This window comes from Diorhabda carinulata, chromosome X, assembly GCF_026250575.1.
Source record: "Diorhabda carinulata isolate Delta chromosome X, icDioCari1.1, whole genome shotgun sequence".
In the NCBI taxonomy this organism is placed as follows: domain Eukaryota; kingdom Metazoa; phylum Arthropoda; class Insecta; order Coleoptera; family Chrysomelidae; genus Diorhabda; species Diorhabda carinulata.
In genome coordinates, this window is record NC_079472.1 from 37,671,111 (window position 1) to 37,691,974 (window position 20,864).

Here is a 20,864-nt window from a genome sequence, read left to right on the forward strand (position 1 = left end):
TAATAATCCTCAATGGAACTGTTACAGAACCAACATTCATCAATGCTTTGAGACTCTATAATGAGATCAACTCTAGCAAAAGAGGGTGCAATAGATTTTATTAGAACAAAGAATATGTAAAGACCTCTTTTATTTATAATATAAACTAATTAATTACTATGATTTGAAAAAAAACACTTAATATTATGTATAATAGATCTTTTTTCAAGATATTTACAAATACGACTGTGAGATATCTTGTATTGAGACATTGTAATTTCAATTATATTATTTACTTGAATCTGTGGAATGGCACATTACCTGTAAGTTTTCGGTTATTAAAATTTTTATTGTTCTTACTGCAACCCCTTTGTGTGATATAAAATTAGATATGCAAAAAGCACACTATTTTTTTCATATAAACTTTGGCAAATACAATCCTATTATTTAATTATACCTGCTACGTACTTATAAAGACACCAATTTTTTTCAATTCAACATAATTTGTTTAATGTCTAATATGCAGCAAGTTGTTTGATGTTCTCTCCGTATGATTAGCTCTTACATTTAGATATTAGATTCCGAATTCCGAATCAGTTTAGGACCGATCGCAAGCGCACTTTCAAAAATTGTCATTCGCGGATCGATGACTTCACCCTCATAGTAAACTGCCTACATACGTTTAATATTTGAAACTACATTTCGTTGACCAAAATATTTCACTACTGGGAAAATTATAAGCGAAAATCGTATGAATTATTCAATTAAGAAAAGTATAAAGTTATTATAATCGCTTTAAGAATCGAACTACTGATTTAAATCAGCTTGAAATTGCTCGTTTATAATTCATAATACGAGTTAATAATTGATATAAGTTTGTACCTATACTAGATTGTTGGAGCTGGGAAATTAATATTTTGTTCAATTGTTCATTAAGACGATGGAAATTGAATTTTGTTGAGTAGATATTTAGTAGATGATAATATTGACTACTGAATAAATGGTGCGTGAATATTGGTGACTACAAGAATTATAATATATTTGTTTTTCTTAAGTTATTTAAACTTCAATACATGTCATCACATCTGACAAAAAAGATAAGTTATTGTTAGTTTGGCTGATACAGCTACTCAACTATCAGATTTTAAATTCAGACGGATAGATTAGATGCAATATTTGCATTAGGGGAAAATGAATAATGAACAAATACTATGATCAATTATGAGATAGAGATTGAGAAAGGTGTTTCTCTTGCGCCACGCAACATATTCGTTTTTTGGTCAAAGATAATGTAAAATCAGCGGAAAGTTATGGAAAATAACAATAGCAATTTGAGGATGATTGCCTTTCCACTACGAAAAGTGGTGGTAAATTTGACATATGCGCGACGCCCCAGAACAAGTGTTATCGATGAGAATATCAGCACTATAGAAAAACTAATTTTGGAATACCAGGTCTATACGCGATTTAGCTGAAGAATTGGCCATCAGCGTAGGTTATATTGAACAAATATTGCATGGACGGCTCGCTTACCGCAACATTTCAACCAGATGGGTGCCAAGACTTCTAAATTTTTAGCAGAAATTCTCACGCGGGGAAGTTTGCACGTGTCTCCTGCAGCGGTATGAAGAGGAAGAAGAAAATTTATTGCATCGAATATTCACCACCAACGAGACAGTTAAGCGAAGGTTACACTCTTAGCGAGGAAGATGTTGTCTACCGTATTTTGGGGCATAAGAGGACTAATTGCGGCGGATGTTCTCACTGAACAATGAAATGTGTAACCTCATAAAAAATACGGCGAAACCGCTTTACAGATTAAAATGACGCGATATTCCAATCCTTAGTGCGATATTGCTACAAGAGAACACTAAACTGCATACAGCTCGGCTTACGATGGAAACGCTGAATGGATTAATGAGTTGGATTGGACTACACTCGATCGCCCACCTTATAGTCCCGGTTTGTCGCCATGCGATTGTTATTTATTAGAGGCACTTGGTGGACCGCGATTCGAGAAGATTGCATGACAAACCGAGAAAGGCATTCGAAAGCTTTCGGACGGGTGGCAAAAGTGTGTGATTTTGACGGAGACTAGAGAAACTGTAAAATATTTAGCTCTGTTTTTTATAGAAAAATTTAGGTTTATAGTTGAAATACTCTCGTATTTCTGTATTATTCCCTATTAGCATTTGATAAACTTAAATTTGGGCTATTCATTGGTGATGATTTTCGTGTAATGCATGATAATGCTAGATCACACGTTGTGGCAGATGTTCTGAATTACCTAAACGAAGTAGGAATTCATGAAGTCAAGATAGGAATTCTATCGAGCATGCCGCAGACGTCGTCGAAATACATCTTCTCAAAATTTAAATGAGCTTGAGCAAGCGGCATTAAAGGAATGGGAGAATATACCTCAAGAAGTTATGCAGCACCTAATTGAAAGCATGCTCAGGAGAATGTTGGTAACAAGTTTTATTTTTAAGAAAATAATAAAAAAAAATCACTCAAAATTACTACACATTTCTTATTAATGCGTTAAAACGATTGAAAAGGAGTTAAACAATAGCAATATTAATTTATTAAACAAAAAGAATATTTTCAGAAATCGGGGTGGTGCATTATTTTTGACTACGAGTGTATATGGTGGAAGATGGACGATTTGATTTATTTCAGGTTTCCACTAAACGTTGTGTTACGAAACGACATTTCACTGGATGGTTCAATAATTGCTTAGACTCAATAACAAGGGTATTCCTTCCAATATCATCTTAACATGGATACTGTTGTAATTTTTCTTTTCTTCAATCCAAATCAGCATTTCTTCGTCTGAAGAGTTAGAAGTTTAAACATAACGTATGCCCCAAAAGTTTTAGCACAATATATTTAAGCATATATTGCAACTTTTTGCATTTACGATAATTTTTGAATTAGTAACCAATAAAGTAAAGTACTGCTTCCCTCATTAGGTCGTGGATGGCTTCTATTTCGCGTATTTTAGAGCTGTACTGATTAAAAGTGCTAAAAAATTTTCAATTGGGGGGACCTCGGGTAAATTATAGGTTTTTTTTATACAAAAGGTAAGTTATTTCGATGTACCCAATTTAAAGTTGCTATCCATCGTGATTATGACGTACAAAATCAACTAATTTAATGAGGCCGTTGTTAATATATCTTTCAGAATCTACAACTTTCCCCATTTTTCGATCCACATAAAGTCTGGATATCCCTATTTTCAAAATCACACACCAAACTAGAACTTTAGCAGCGAATTTTGCTTTTCATGTATATTGTATATTTTTGGGGCACTCTATATTGTCCGTATAAAAAACATCGTTCCTTTTGATTCACGAATTGGCAAGTATTTTTCCTCATTCATAACAATGACCTCGACTTCTCAGTCGCAAAATGTTTCCGCTCTAGTTGATGATACCATCTTGGTATCCATGCTAATTGGTTTGAGGTATATTTGGGACATTTCTATCTTTCTGATCATTTCTTGATAATTTGCGCGAAACTTAAAGTTTTGAAGTATGGTATTTAAGCCTTAATTTCTTCTGCTTTTCTTAGCAGTCTTTCTGCTCTTTCTTGGGAAAAAATTTTGGTTTTCAACTTTTTGGGAGGTTACAGCACAGTACATGTTTCTGCGTGAAATATTTGGATTTTGAAAAATGAGGAATTATGTCAGTTTTAAGGATCGGTCCAAAAAATTATAAATGTTTTTCTCATTTCCAACTGATAAAGAATTATCTGGAAATTTCGAGAAACTAAACTAAACTCTTAAATTTTATAATCGAATGATTCCGTTTTCATGAGAATATTTGGTTACGAGCTCCCCCTATGAAATAAAACTTTGGTTTCTTACCTTCATCAAAAGTGAGAATAGAGAAGACAAGTATAGTGATAAATAAGCTGGTTAATAAATTCAAACTCAATCCAAAAGCCGATGCAGCTGTAATATTCATAAACCATGCACTGATATGGTAGTTCTGAATCTTGTCAAATTCTGATTCTAGAATTGGTTCAGCTCTAAGCGCCCTTATTGTTGTCAGTCCTTGTAAAGTTGCATTTAAGTGAGTGAATATGGGACTTCTCACTAAAAAAATTGAATATATAAGTATTTTAAACTATTTAGTGGCTGGCAATTAAAACTGTGGAGTATACTTTTAACAGGTAGTTTACCAATTTTCTACCACCATACATAATTTATGAAACGTCATAAGAAAGATAACGGGATCTTTTCAGGCTAGATTCCATTTGCGTTCTAGTTCTGATGTAATTAATTACAGCATGTGCTGAGAAAAAAATTCTGATGAATTAATATAATAATGATCAACACCGTAAATTTTTTTAGTAAGTATTAAGGTATTCTATTCTATATAAGACTTCTTTGGAAAATCTGAATCATTAGGCGTTTTCTCATTAAATAAGACATCTTTTAATTGATAAGTTTTGCTATATTAGGATATAATTGTGAAAAAATACGAAACCACCAATCACAGTAACTACTACTTAAAACTTATCGAAGTTTATAATATATTTTTGAAAATTTTAACCACTTACACATTCCTTCAACTCTCTTCAAATTTTTTGAAGTCTTCAAGTATACCTTTCTCAAAAGTCCTGATACAATAGCAAGACCTACTGCTAAAATGATGCAATATGGGTTAGCTGAACTGACTAATACTAAGGATCCAACTATTTGGAGCATCATCTGGAAAAGAGTTTGTTATCAAGGTATAAGTTTCTTTGATTTTTCGAAACCAAAAAATGTAATTGAAATATTCGTTTTTTTCCAATGTGTAAATTACAAAAGGTAGTTAAAGCAACTTCTCTTGCTTATTCTAACTAATTAAATATAATTTTCAGCACATTAATTTTTATGAATTTAGAGAAAATACTGTAGAAGTTAAAGAAATTTTTGATGATCGCAAAATTGTTACAAATAAAGTGTAGTACAAAATAATCAGTAATTGAATCCCATGATTGATACTGTTGTTTTTCAGATTTTGTCTTTCTTATGAGTTTCTTAATAATAATAATAATAATTTAATTATTATTTCAGTTCGCAATTTGTGGAAATATTTTGAATTATTTCACATATTAAACAAGAATTCACAGATGTGTTAACTCAAGTAATGATTAATAGAGAAAAAAATAGCTACTCTCCCACTTTTTCCAAATAAGTTTCTATTTTCTGTTCTTCAAAAATTCAAATTAAGCGTTAAAGAAGAGTTGAAAATGTAAACGTTTGCTAATATTTGAATTCGTCCTCATTCGTTAAGTCAAATGGCAATAATTTGTTTCAGGGTTATTGCATATGATGAATGATTTAGAAATAAGAATTGAAATTAAGCTCAAACAGTTTGAATATTTGGTATAAAATAATGATCTCACCATGTGTTATTAGTATTTCAAAATTGGATTAAATGGTGAATCAGAGCTATTAATACGAAAGTAATTTGGAATATAAATGTAACGCGTGAGATTGTCCAGGAACATCTATTTGTAAACTCAAAAAGTTCTCCGACTATATGAGTCTAATGGTCACTAAATCTAATTGGCTTATGAAATAAATAAACGAGAAACTACAAATGAGAAATAAACCTTGTGGATTGAGATATATGAAATTTATAATCAACAAAATAAATTTCAGTTGAGACACTGGAGCATCGTCTTGTGCCACATAGCCCGTATTAAACAAAATGTATAGAGTATATAGAATTCGTACCATCTAAGTTGAGAGTTCGGTTGACAGACGAAAGCTGTAGTGCAATGGATTGTTATATTCCAATATACTTCATAACTGGTCATGAGGAAGTCTGTTATCATAGAGAGGGATGATGCAATGCACCGTTATAATTTTTGATTTATCAGAATAATTTTCAACATAGTTATTAAGCTTATAAATTATTAACATAGCTATTAAGTATTAAATATTTATTCTGTACTATATAGTAATATCGCCTTAGCTCCATTTTGTTTTAACACTAAAATTGTTGTCGTTACTAATTAGTAGTTGGAACGAAAGCACAGCAAAAATAACAACAAATATTTATTCTGTCTAACATACAAAAAGAGATATTCTATAGAGAGACATTGCGTGGCAACCCTGTGATGACACGGTGATCCTGCCAACACAAGCCTGAACTCTTAGAGTAAGAGATTCTACACGTTCATCAAGCGACCATAGAATGATAAGATTGTCGTTTGAGGCTATAGCAAATTATAGGTTCGAAGAGCATGGAAGGATGATTGATATTTGTACAGTAAAGGAATTAGGTCATCTTCAGCGATGATTACTGCGTTTGTATGGTAGGACAAGAGTGAGGAAGCCCAATTATTGTCCAGTAGAACATATGTATGAATTAATTGATAAAAGACTATCAATTTTGCAGCATATTTGAGGATTTAATTGGTTGTGTTATCAGAACCTAAGCTAGATGCATAAGAAATCAAGCTCTCTCAATACGTTGTGCTCACCTTTTTTGCCAGTATTTACTGAAAGAAAATCATTACATGTAGTTTAACTAATCACGGCAATTATTCTAGTAGTATTGATGAATATGGGTCAAGCTGATGATTATTTTTCATTTTCCAGCTGTTTAGTAATGTGTTCGGTGATATTAATAGTAGCAAATAATCGAAAAACATAAGTATTAACTTTCATTAATTGAATGGTTATAACTTACTTGACCACCATCTAATAATACTCTTGGAATTACTTCGTCGATACTACCAATATCATGAGCAAATCTGTTAAGTATTCTTCCGCTTGGATTAGTTTCAAAAAATCTCATCTTTGCATTTATAATTCCTTTGAATAATGACCTATGTAAATTTCTTGAGCATCTCATAGCTAGAGTATAGAATGAAAACGATCTTCCTAAGGTTAACGATATCACGACCAACAATAGACCACCATAAATGAACAAACATGTTTCTGTACTCCATTCTGGATATTCGAACCAGGAATTAGCCATGATAGTTTCAAGTTCACTTAAGTGGACAGGATCACTTATATTTGCAGTGGAGTTACTAGCAGCAGGCATAATTGTAGTGCTAACAATATCTTCGGTTGAATTGGCAATATCTATACTAGTTGTTGATGTTAATAATTGTTGATTTTTCAAAGTTTGAATGTACTCAATATTGGTCCAAAAACTGATGAAATAGTCTACCAAGCTTCCAGCACCTTGTACCGAAACGTATAATATCAAAATTAAAGCTACGCTGATACAGTTGGCACCAGTTCTAAAGTATTGAAGTAGAAGGGATCCTAGGACTTTGCCTTTGGATGATTCCTCTTGCATATCTCTCATTCGAGGTCTCTTCATTTGATATTCTTCCTCGCTATCGGAATCACTTTCTTCTAAAATACTTTCCACAAGACTTTTGGAACTTATCACGCTGACAATTGAAGATTTTCGACTCTAAAATAACAAAAAAAAAGTGATAACAGTGATAAGAGTTCTAAGCTATTCTTATGCTTTAGAGTGATTCATTAAAAATGCTCTAGCTCTAAGCTACATTAAAATAGTGTAATACATATAATAAAATTTCATATTTATAAATGAGCTTGATCCAAATTAGTTTCACCAGTCTTCAATAAATATCTATATAATTTTTTTTAAACGTTTGAATCGATTTCTGAAAAGGATGTTTTTTATTCTGGCTAAAGTATACTAGTAGATAAGTAATAGTTGACGTTCACTTATTATTACTATTATTGCTTTTTTATTATTGTGCTCACAAAAATTTTGGGGAACAGAACGAATAGGATAGTATAGATTCTTGTTTAGTTATATGTTAAAAGAATATAGAATCAGTTTTTTCATGTTAGAGCATAAGCTCCTTTTTATTCAAGTTTGTTCTTTTTACTCGTTCTCTCTTTAGTAATTTCCATTTGTGTTCTCGTTTCTTTCCTACTTATATTTTGTTCCCGCAGTTCTACAGCTGCCAGGCAGGGAGCTCAATCAAGGATTAAGCCGATACACCATAAAAAAAGAAACCAACCAATCAAATCCAACGTATTGGAATCCAGTTGTTTGTAATTTATAATTGATTTTATTCCTCGTACTCTTTTGGATCCGCAGTTAACGTGAATTTATTATTTTTTCAATAAATTCGTCGGCAGTTTAGTGGCAAAGATTTGTAGCTGCTTTACGATCAATTTGCAACTTTGAAATTTTAGGAACGTTAAAGTGGACTGTGATTATACCGTCGTTGCTCTTAACACCAAGAAAGACAACAATACAGTCATTTATACTTTGAAGTTGTACATTTAGTCGAAGTTACTGAAAAATTACTTATTCTGAGCTCCGGTTTCAACTCTGCTGACTTTGGTGATAGTTCGATTCCCTCTCCTATACAACAACTATGTACAAAGCAACTTCTCATGGGGAGTACAAAAAGGATTATCATTCATTAGCTATTATAGTTAATCCCCCATAAACATTTCTTGCAAACAGTTTATTGTGAGGAGTTGCTTTAAAAAGCATTTTTCTCAATTTCTTCTGATATAAAGAACTTCTTATGATAAATAATGAAACTAAACATCAATTACATATATGTAAAATGTATGGTAACTAACCTTTCTGGATTGTTTTGATACTTGACGATCATATTCGATTTGGTTTGGTCTGTCTCCTTCAGTGTCTGGTCTCGGTCCAAGCTGCAATTAGAGTGCCTCATTAATATAGTGTTTATAGTATTTAAAAAATTTCATTTTTCAGAAATTGTGAAAAAAATCTGTTGATCTTGAATTTTTTGTTCTGGCTAAAGTATAGTAGTAGATTTTGTGGAAAATTAGTCACACAGTTAGCTAATATGTACGAGTTGACAGTCACTAAGTATTTCTATTCATCAGAAGTTGGATAGGACATAAGATTAGGGTGCGCAGTAGCAAAAGGAAGTGGGGTTTCTATACATATTTTATATATGCTAGAATTAATTAATAAATATGCTAGAATTTTCTATTAAATATATTTTTATGGTGAGGTTGAATTTGCTTTACGAAATACATTTGTATCGTTGGAATTTTTTATTATTGCGAATAAATTATATATGTTGTTTCATAATTATTATCAATTTATAAATCCTTTTATTTTGGTCGACTTGTACAATGTCGATTTTGGAAGTGTCTGATTCTATTTAGGGTCCCAGCAACTCTCATATCTGTTCCACAATCCATATCTTTCCAAACTAGCAAATCAGTTCCGGAATGTAGCAACTTACTAGTGATGATTTAGCAGTACCCACAACGTATCGATCACCTTCCTGAAATTCCTTTTCAAACTAGCCATTTTAATGTAGTAGTAAACTTCAACAAATTCTAGTGAATTTGTAGTGATTTTATACTTTATATTCGCTGGTAAGTTGTATCTTGCGGTAGGCGCATTGCGTAAAATTCCATTTTACAAGTGATTGGGTGGTTTCTTGTACTAATGAAAAATATTGTTTATAATCTCCACCAATTTGAAGAAACGTTAAGGGTTCCTAATTAGTGTCGTTATTAACAGCACCCCTTACAAGTCAATAGAACTGTTAGCTGTTATAGTTAATCCCCCATAAATATTTCTTGCAAACAGTTGATTGTAAGGAGTTGCTTTGAAAAGCATTTTTCTCATTTTCTTGTGATATAAATAACTTTATATGATAAATAATAAAACTAAATATCAATTACATAAATGTAATTATATTACAAACCTTCCTGAATGGTTTTGATGCTTGATCACCATATTCGAATCGTTTTGGTCTGTCTCCTCCAGTGTCTGGTCTAGGTCCAAACTGCAATCAGAGTGTCTCATTAATATAGTGTTTATAGTATTTAACAAATTTCATTTTTCAGAAATTATGAAAAAAATCTGTTGATCTTGAATGAATATCTATATAATTTTTGTTATGAATTTGACTCGATTTCTGAACAAGATGTTTTTTGTTCTGGCTAAAGTATAGTAGTAGATTTTGTGGAAAATTAGCCATATAGTTAGCTAATATGTACGACTTGACATTCACTTAGTATTTCTATTTATCAGAACTTGGGTAGGTCATAAGATTAGGGTGCGCATATATTTTTATGGTAAGTTTGAATTTGCTTCACGAAATACATTTGTATCGTTGGAATTTTTTATTATTGCGAATAAATTATATATGTTGTTTCATAATTATTATCAATTTATAAACCCTTTTATTTTGGTCGACTTGTACAATGTCGATTTTGGAAGTGTCTGATTCTATTTAGGGTCCCAGCTACTCTCATATCTGTTCCACAATCCATATCTTTCCAAACTAGCTAATCAGTTCCGAAATGTAGCAACTTACTAGTGTTGATTTAGCAGTACCCCCAACGTATCGATCACCTTCCTGAAATTCCTTTTCAAACTAGCCATTTTAATGTAGTAGTAAACTTCAACATATTTTAGTGAATTCGTTGTGATTTTATACATTATATTCGCTGGTAAGTTGTATCTTGCAGTAGACGCGTTCAGTAAAATTCCATTTTAATCCCCCATAAATCCCCCATAAATATTTCTTGCAAACAGTTGATTGTAAGGAGTTGCTTTGAAAAGCATCTTTCTCATTTTCTTGTGATATAAATAACTTTATATGATAAATAATAAAACTGAATATCAATTACATAAATGTAATATGTATGGTTACAAACCTTCCCGAATGGTTTTGATGCTTGATCGAATCGTTTTGGCCTGTCTCCTTCAGTGTCTGGTCTAGGTCCAAACTGCAATATTAATCCAAATTAGTTTGACCAGTTTTCAATGAATATCTATATAATTTTTGTTATTATATATTATTTGTTCTGGCTAAAGTATAGTAATAGATTTTGTGGAAAATTAGTCACACAGTTAGCTAATATGTAAGAGTTGACGTTCACTAATTATTTCTAATCATCAGAAGTTGGATAGGACATATGATTAGGGTGCGCAGTAGCAAAAGAAAGTGGGGTTTCTATACATATTTTATCTTGTTAAATACCACCTGGAAATATATTGGAAAGTTCTATTTTATATACATTTTTGAATATATTTTTATAATAAGGTTGAATTTGCTTTGCGAAATACATTTGTATCGTTTGCATTTTTTATTACTGTAGTAGTGTTGATTTAGCGGTACCCCCAACGTATCGATCACCTTCCTGAAATTCCTTTTCAAAATAGTCATTTTAATGTACCAGCAAAGTAAAATAATCAAATGAGCCAGTGATAAAAGGGAATCTAAACTTTTTTGCAGTAAATAATTAGAAAGTTGTAACATGCCATTCAGTTTGTTTCGTTTTTCTTGAAACATAATGAATATTCCTTTTTTTTATATATATCGTGGCAAAGTAGTAACTACTGTTTAATTTATTCTAACTTTCGAATTTTTGAATAAATTGATTGGTTATCAACCTCCAACTTCATTTAAAAATTCAATAAAATCTCGGAATGTATTCAAATTCTTCCTCTACCAATGTACACATTAAATCAAAGTAAATTATAGTGAATTTGTGGTGATTTTATTCTTTATATTCGCTGGTGAACTCTTTGTTTTTTTTTCATTATTGTGCTCACAAAAATTCTTTGGATTCTCTATGGATTTCCTTTTGTTTTGAGCAAATTTTGTATAATAGTTTCCGCGTAAATTCGTATTTCCTGTTTATTTGGGGAACAGAACGAATAGAATATAACAGATTCAATTTTGGTTATATTTTAAAAAAATTAAGATTCAGTTTTTTTATATGTTAGAGCATATGTTCTTTTTACTCGTTTTTTCTTTAGTAATTTCCATTTGTGTTCTCGTTTCGTTCCTCATTTTATTTTTTTTTCCCGCAGTTCTACAGCTGCTAGGCTGTGAGCTCATTCAAGGATTATTGTTCTTAACAATAAATACTAATTTGGATAATCGCGTCCGGGAATAGTTTTATATTGCTTAATTCTTATTTTTAATTTAATTCAAGAGGTGTTTTCAGCTTTTCCGTCTTTTTTATTAATGTTTAACGGCGTTCGTTTAAAAACTCCACCCAATTCAATATTAATTGTTCACCTCATCTTAGTAACAGTTATTCAAATAATTTAACTGAGGCCGAATACCAATTCCTGAGGAAGAGTCTCCTGCCGAGGAATTAAGGTTACAACGTTAAGCAGTTTACTGTTGAAAATAATCATGCCATGATCAAATATTTATATTTTTTTTCTGCGAAATTATATTTCACTAGAATTATATTTTAGACTGTTTGTATTTTCCAAATAGTTGTCATGTTTTTATTTGTCATATTTGTAAATATATATAATGTTTTTTTAATAATAAGTTGAATCAAATTTGTCGAAATGGCATAAGAATAATTATCAATAAATATGGTATCTTAAAGAGAGAAAAATTATGTAATTTCTGATGGAGAGTACATTATCATCCCTTAGCTACTAGAGTTAAGCCCCCTTAAATATTTCTGCAAACAGTAGGTTGTAAGGAGCTGCTTTAAAAAGCATTTTCCTCATTTCATTCAGATATAAAGAGCTTTATATGATAAATAATAAAACTAAACATCAATTAAATAAATTTAAAATGACTAACCTTCCTGGATTGTTTTGATTCTTGACGATCATATTCGATTTGGTTTGTTTTGTCTGCGTCAGTTATTTCAGGTTCTGAGGTGAGTAACTGCGCATACAAATTATCACTATTAGCTAGTTCATCAAAAGTACCTTCTTTTTCTATTTTACCCTGAAAAGTAGAAAAACAATTTTAGAATTTCTAATTAATTTTAGACAAATTTCAATCAATTTCAAAGCTTGATCTTAATTTTCTTGTATCACTTTTACTAGTTTTTCAAAGAAAGAATCAATTGTATAGATGGAAAGAAAATATTTTAATATGTATATAAAAAAAGTGATAAGGTTTTTTTGAGCCCAAGAAACAAATTTTGAAATGAAAAAATTTTGTGGATTCGGAGTAAAAAGAGAGGAGTCAAGTATATGATAGAAACATCAAAACGAAAAACCGCAGAGCTTAGGATGTAAGTCGAACATAACTTGGCTTGACTGAATTATTGAAATATACTCAGAAGTATCTAACAACAAAGAATGAAATTGTCATAGGAACATTTGCAGACGTCACTGTTATACTAGCGAGTCACGGAAGTCCAGCTACAACGTGTAAAATGCTACAAAGGCACTGAAACGATATCCAAACATGTCTACAAACAACATAAAATTACTATATGCGACAACTACAAAATACTTCTGGAAAATAAACTTCTACTGTACAAAACAATTATTAAACACATTTGGATGTATGGTACAGAGCTAGGAGTTTATGTCAACAAATCAAACGTAGTTATAATCCAGACAAGTCAATCCAATTATACTTCGTATAATAATTGATGGCTCATGGTATGTGACAAATCATACACTGATCTCAAAATTCCATATATACCAAAAATCCTATACCAAATAATGAAATACCACAATAGTCTTGAAAATCCCACGTTAATGTGTTACTTAATCTTCTCGGAGAATCCCAAAACATTAGAAGACTGGACGGGAATTATCCAGCCGACATAAGTACCTAATGGTTGAGGACTCTGATGGAAAAAACGCCATATAAAACTGCTAAATCCTTCATTTTAGCTTATAGAACTATGATGTTTTGATTGCTTCTAAAGGATAAGTCAATTGAAATATTATGTATATCCATCTATTCAAATAAATTAACTTGAAGATTTTTTTTGTTGAGTTCAGGATGTTTACATGTAAGAGATAAGAACCTCATAGCCACGATTTTTTTTTAGTCAAATATAATAAATTTTGAAATAACAAGCTTCTAGGTATATACAGGGTGTTTTGTATAAGAACCAACTCAGAGCAGAGAGGTATAGGAGAGTTCAAATTATGACGATTTGAGGTGTTTGACTCTATACCAAGTTGCATCCCTGAGGAGTTATAAGGCTTCAAAGTTGGGCCAAACATTTAGAAAAACATTAATTTATTTGCAGCCCTTTAACTCCAAAATACCACATTTGGTACTCTGTATGATACTGTTTTGAGTAATGGTAATTTTTTAACGAAACTTTCAAGGAAAAGACGAATAACCAAAACAATAATAATATTTAAGAAGTTATCGTTTTATTTTCTACCCTATACCCCTATGCCCTGAATCGGTTATTATGCGGAACATCCTGTATATCTACTTCGATTAATAGGCTTACAGAATTGCAACGTTGTATGCTATTTTTTTCGATAATATTATGTATTACTACTAGTAGCTGCTAGTTCTCATTTTTTAATATTTGGGATCAATACTAGGTTATCTAAAATCGAAGTATTGCTAATACAACAGCAAACTAAAAATCGTGAACATTTACTCTGTTTTTTGCTTTTATCTAGAAAAAACTTTAAACTATGTTATTTTTTCCTTAATATTGACCATACGATTATTAAATAGTCAATTGCTTTGCAACGCCATAGAGCTCTAGCTGGTAAATTTCCTGCCAAAAGTTGAATTTGTTATGGGGAAAAACTATAAAAAAAATTTAGAAAATATAAGCTTGAATATTATTTCAAATTTAAGTGAAGAGTGACATTTATAGGAGGAACTTCATTTTTTGGACAGTTGCTCTATTTTTTAGCTTGCGTGTTTAATTGGTTTGGGAGTAATTTGAAAAAACATAGGTACATTAAGTTTTAGTTTTTTGATGAAAATTGTGCAGATTTATAACTTACATTATTTAGTATGATGATCTTATCAGCATTTTTCAAATAATGTACTTGATGAGTAACTAAAATTCTCGTTTTATTGGCCAGAAAACCATTTATGCACTCCTCATAAAGTACTTTGGAGACATGTATGTCTACAGCAGATAATGGATCATCTAATAAATATATATCTCTCTCTCTATAAACAGCTCTAGCTAGAGTAATTCTAGCTTTTTGGCCACCACTTAAAGAAGCCCCTTTATCCCCTACTATGGTCAAATCACGTTTTGGAAATGCATCTAAATCTTTCTCCAATGCACAAACACGAATGACTTCTTTGTAACGTTTCTTGTTATACTCGGCTCCAAAGACAATATTTTGACGAATCGTATTAGCAAATATCCAAGGTTCTTGAGAACAGTAGGAATATTTCCCATTTGCACTTATATCACCTTGCACAATATCCAATTCACCTGAAAAAATAAATACGATATTAATATTATTCAAATAAGTGACATGATAATATTAAGGTGAGATGTGTTTACGGGATAGTTAGTATGACAAAAATTTTAATTCTCCTTTAATTCTTAATAACCACATTATCGTCTTCAAAGACTGAAGGTGAGGTGTGTGAATCTAGATGAATAATGGATAAAATGTGAAATGAATTTTTCAATGCGAATAATTTCTGTTGATTGTAGGTACAGTGATTTTTATCTATCCTTTCTTTCTAATTGTTGTTTCTATAGAAACAAAATAAATAAGTTCAGCTCTAGCCCACGAGATAAACTTGTGAGAATATTATTTATTCTTCATTTTTTACTGAATTTTCAAATTTTATAAAACTTAAGTTGGGTATCCAAATAGCTTCGAATTGATTATGGATGGTAGAGGTAAGAAATATTTCTGTGTTTGAATGTGTCTATTGAAAGGCATTGAATCAAGGGGCAATCACAATAGGAATCAGTTGTAAAGGAAAGCGAATGAGTGAGATTGAGACATGAGCATGAAAACAAGGAATGACATAAAGTTTTCACATTACGCTGTTACTACTATTGTCGCCAAATATTCTCTTCCCCCCCTATCTACCATAAAATTAAACTATTCTCCATGTTACCACTATTTTAGTAAGGTAATTTTCTGAATCTTCGACTATGACGATTTGTTTTAACGAGCCTATTGACGAGCGTATGTTCCGCTGGACGTCAAGATGGATAGTCGGGAATAGTCATTCGCATTGCAATTATTGCAAGAGAAAGTTTACATTTTCAATTGCACTCTATGCATCGAGAAGTTGGAAAACTACAAATCTTGAGAAATTACCAACGCAATTGTATAAAAATAAAAATGATATATCAAATGAAGAACAAAATTCGGAAAAAAATTATGGAAATTTCATATTGAACGAATATTATTCTACGCTGCAGCAAGAAGATTTCTTGGTTTCGAGAACTGAACCTAAATAATGTGTTGAAATCGAAGCACATAAAGGTAAAATCGATACTCTTAGAGTTGTACATACCCCACAAATTACCTTCATTGTGTCCAGATACTAATAGGTAATAATTATACCAGTCTATTGATTTATAAAGTACAATTATATCCAGAGAAAGATATTTTTTGTGTTCATTGGGATGGGTGGATCCGAAAAGAGAGAAACAAAAACTAACCAGGACCTTCTGGTGCAATTAGTATTTCAAACGTTTCGAAAACTCTATTAACTATATATTTTTTTTAGAAACAAATAAAACAAAATGTATATTTTCAAAAATATCTGGTTAATATGGAATAAAAATAGTGTGGAAGATTCTAAAGCTCATTATTTTACATTGGCCAAAAAGTGATGGGTAAACGACATAGAAATCAAAATTTTCAAAAATCGACCCAAGCTGAAAATCGAAATAAGAAATTGCAGCTGATGATTTTTCTTAGTTTTGTTATAATTGGTTTTAGTATTGATCTATGTTTGTTTGACATTCAGTAAGTAAAAACAAGACCCAAGACCTAAAATTCAGGAATGATGGGTAGATTTTTGAAAGAGCCCAGTCACATTAATATCGCATATTTGATAGAAAAGGTAAAATTTTAGATTAGAGGAACATTTAATCGTTGCTATTTTGAAAAACAGTGACCTATATAATCTGTTCAATAAAATTACATGTGATGTGTGTGTTCTACTTGAAAAGTTCGAATCGTGATTTGTCTAAAAAAGTGTATAAGAACTACATTTGATAGACTTGCTTTTGCCAAAGTATGTTTGAGGCTTGGCTGTTAAGAAAATAGATTCAAGTGAGTATAGTCGGATTCATTCATTAGAATGTTGACAAAATATTAACTGAAGTAGTATGTGAGAATGCAACTCACGTTTAGCGTTATCTCAAATAACCTCACTGGTTTAGGTTTATAACATGGCTTACACCTCGTTTTATATATGAATATATCTATGTTTTATGACGTTATACACTTACCCAATAATGTTTGAAGAAGAGAACTTTTTCCAGATCCCACTGGTCCGATAATACCAATAAATTTACCTCTTCCAACTTCCAAGTTGATGTCAGTAAGACTGCATTCGCTCATCGAAGCATTCCATTTAGCAGTTACATTGTTAACAGTCAACGCTGCTTTCGTCTTGTCCACTTCTTCTAACGTAATATTATTGAACTGCTCATATTTATATTCTTCATTGGCTAGGAATTGTTGTAAACGTTTCAATGAAACGAACATTTCAGCTATTTCTGTTAAACCTCGAGTGAAGATTCCAGTTAATGTTTGTGACAGCATGTTGAAATACGACATAAGGACGAAGACCTAAAAATTGATTGTTTTTGTAAATTTTTTTATGTATCTCTTCAATTGTAATAAATAACTTTGCATTAATAGCAACTGCAATAATCCAAAATCTTATTTTATAGGTACCTGCTACAACTCCAAAGTATGCTTGACGATAGACAAAACAAAAATTGTAGATGGTAAATGACAGATACCAGAAATCCACTCTTAACTACTTCACCAAAACATAACTCTAGACGGATATACTGTTGCCACTATCGACCTTTTAATTTTAGGAGATGGTCTTGTTCAGACAATCATTTATTCGAAATTGAAAATATGTATCTTATAAAGTCGAAAAATGTACCCATAGCAAGCCTATGCTCTTTAATCCTTCAGAGGAGTACCTATCTTTTTTATCCAGATTTTAGGATTAGGTCCTCTGTTTTCTCCAAACGCTCCAAAGAATAATTGCCATTATCTCATCAGATTGATTTGTAAACCTTCCATCTATCGTTTATATCATCATTATAATGAGTGTTCTATGCAAAGGGAGATTTGTATGAAATAACAATTCTCTCCTTTGCATTTTCTCTTTCTTATTCTGCCTCTTCCTATGTTAAGTAGTTATCTGGACTTCTTTTTCTTGCTTATTTTACTTCTTCCTGCAGAAGTATAAATATAGCACATTCTAGTCCTCAAGTTTCATTTTTCATAGCGAACGCCGAAATAAAACTAAATCTATGTTTTAACATCTTAACCCACGGACTCCATAAATTCCCTATGACGAGGATTTCTCTCCTAGCTACATCTATGCGAAAATAAGTTTTTGTTACCTATGAATTGGATACAGATTCTAAATGATTACAACTTTCTATGAATAACCTAAGTTTAGCTATAAATTGGAAAAAAGAAATTTTATAGATATAAATTCACATGCAATATATACCTTAGCAGCAGTTATATCTCCACCGGTCAAAGCAATTGTTAACAGCGTCGAAAAAAGTGCCATTCTTGTTGTAACCATACCTAAAGTCATGAAGAGTGCTCTTATATAAGCGTTCCTCTGAATGATTCTTATTTCAGCTTTTCTGGCTATTGCTATGACCTTCTCGAATGGTTTTTCCCATGCGTACATTTTTATCACTTGCATACCAAGAATAACTTCATCCATCAATCTTATTCTCTCGTCTGTTTTCATGGCTGTCATTTTTCGATACCTCGCAGCCAGTTTTCCAGAATAAGCTAAAATAAAGATATAGAATCATAGTAATACGTTCAGTGGAATGAATGATAATCGAGGAAATGTTAATTAATATTAGTTCTTATTAATCCTTTTAAGGTAAAATTAGAAATTTTCTATTCAAAATTTGAATATAATCTAGTTTATATGGAACTATAGCCGAATCAGCTTTTTATACCAGTTTAACAAGCTAATTATAAATTACTAGGAGGAATTGTCTTGTCAGTTCAGATTCCCTTTATAGTCTCTTTGGTTAATATCGCACAAGCTAATGGAGGCTTTCCAGAATAAAAGAATCCTCCACTGGTTTAAAACAAGGTTCTCCCATTACGTCTGCCTTAAATATTTCATTATAATCTTCCAACAAAAAAATATTCAACGATCTCATTAACGACCTGAACCTTTCGAAGGGGTCTACTATAATTCTTGCAGTACGATGAAAATAGCTTATTTTATTCAGGTACTAATATCACATTTTTTGAAAAAAGACTTAAAGATCTGCTGCAATTTTGCTCAGGAAAATAATCTGGTGACAGCAATATAAGTGGACTCTTTCCTATCAGTCATTCTATGTATAAGGAATATGAAAAAATAAATGAAATAATAAGAATATCTATGGGCAGTTTGTGATGATTTGAGAAGGTTGAACTTAGCGAAGCTTCGGTTGCGACAGAAAAACATAACCTCCACCTTTACGTACTAAATTAATGAAGCAATGTGTGAAAGCCTCAAATCTAGATGTAAATTGTTGTTTCTGGGTTGTTTTGATAGCGACACTCCGCTATTTGTAGCTTCTTTATAGACCGGTCTAGATATAATCCTTTTTGTAGTTGATAATTTTCTTGGGAACAATGAAGCATTTTGATACTCTAGATAGTAAAATGATTATTAAAATGCAACCCTTCAAAAACTAACTAGATCGTTTTCTATAAATCTTTGGTGACTGTAGTAAGAGGAACTACTATTGGAGACTACCCAAGTGCATTATATACTAGAAATTTGTATAAAATAAAATGTTAAAATGATAAGTGATTACTGTAAATGAATTTCTAATAATATATACTATCTGTTTTAAGTGATAATAAAAATAAATAGTGTACACAAGTAGCATACGCAGAGAATATGTCTTATAGAAAATATCTTAGGGAAATTCTTTATCCAAAAATTGATCAGTTGACAATTTGTTATGTGATTTCCTTAGTAATTTATATCCGAACTCAAGATTACTTTATGCACGTATCTGACCTTTTCTATGAATTAATGTTAGGTAGAATTGGTTAGCAAATAATATTGAACTTATCGAAAATAAATTAAAATGATTAGAAACAAAAACATTATTATAACCATGTAGAAAGCTAATTATATTGACAATATAAAAAAACTACAAGGACGTTGTTTATATAACAGTAATGATAATTAATAATTCGAGAGTGCAATACTGATAAAAATTGATATTCATGTAAATTTAAAAATAATTTCTTATTAAGATTAAAATTAATAGAATTATAATATTTCATAATTTCAAGCGGCTATGGAATTTGCCACTACATTTTTCAGAGAAATAATATGATGATAATTCGAAGATGGTGTCTAGTGATGGGTCATCTATGTCAATACTGACTAAGAAGCAACAATTGTATTCAAAAATTCAACACAATAAAATAATGAACAATACACGAAAAATTGTATATACTATGTTTACAGAGAGTGTTTGTAAATTGGAATAAATTTAAAATTGTTTTTCTTAATGGTCAGTTAGAATTATCAATGATTTTTTTAATGCAATAATAATGTATATGGAGTATTTTATTTTGAAAATAAGTCATTTTGATGACTATTTTTATAGGATTTATAAAGTTGTATATATAAATATGCTTTACGCAAGCCCATAGAATGAAAGTGATTCCCTTCCACTCTTTCCTATTTTTTTGCTTTCTTTTTCCAGTCTTTTAGGTCTTCAATCACCTCTGCATACCATCTTTTCCTTGGTTTTCCTTATTTTAAGTCTATCATTTTTATGTTGCTTCAAAATCTGGCATTCTCTTTATGTGACCCACCCACTCTATTCTATTAGATCTTATAATTTTGCTGAGTTCTGCTTTTTCAAATGTATTCCTTATTTCATTATTTGTTCTCTCCATCCTTTTTACCTGCTTTATCCTCTCGAGTATTTTTCTTTC

General features: G+C 31.1%; 1 protein-coding gene across 4 annotated transcripts in view; it reads right to left on the reverse strand.

The window, feature by feature from the left end:
• The window catches only part of LOC130902468 (ATP-binding cassette sub-family C member 4-like), a 42,672-nt gene that overhangs the window by 3,279 nt on the left and 18,529 nt on the right, over positions 1-20,864 (reverse strand). For all 4 annotated transcript variants that reach the window (XM_057814641.1, XM_057814642.1, XM_057814643.1 and 1 more), the window contains exons 6-15: positions 18,391-18,686; positions 17,138-17,480; positions 14,697-15,142; positions 12,550-12,699; positions 10,649-10,720; positions 9,691-9,771; positions 8,576-8,656; positions 6,675-7,415; positions 4,546-4,696; positions 3,848-4,078 (exon numbers count right to left, since the gene is read on the reverse strand). In XM_057814641.1, the coding sequence (XP_057670624.1) occupies positions 3,848-4,078; positions 4,546-4,696; positions 6,675-7,415; positions 8,576-8,656; positions 9,691-9,771; positions 10,649-10,720; positions 12,550-12,699; positions 14,697-15,142; positions 17,138-17,480; positions 18,391-18,686 (2,592 nt within the window). The remainder of the gene's footprint in view (positions 1-3,847; positions 4,079-4,545; positions 4,697-6,674; positions 7,416-8,575; positions 8,657-9,690; positions 9,772-10,648; positions 10,721-12,549; positions 12,700-14,696; positions 15,143-17,137; positions 17,481-18,390; positions 18,687-20,864) is intronic.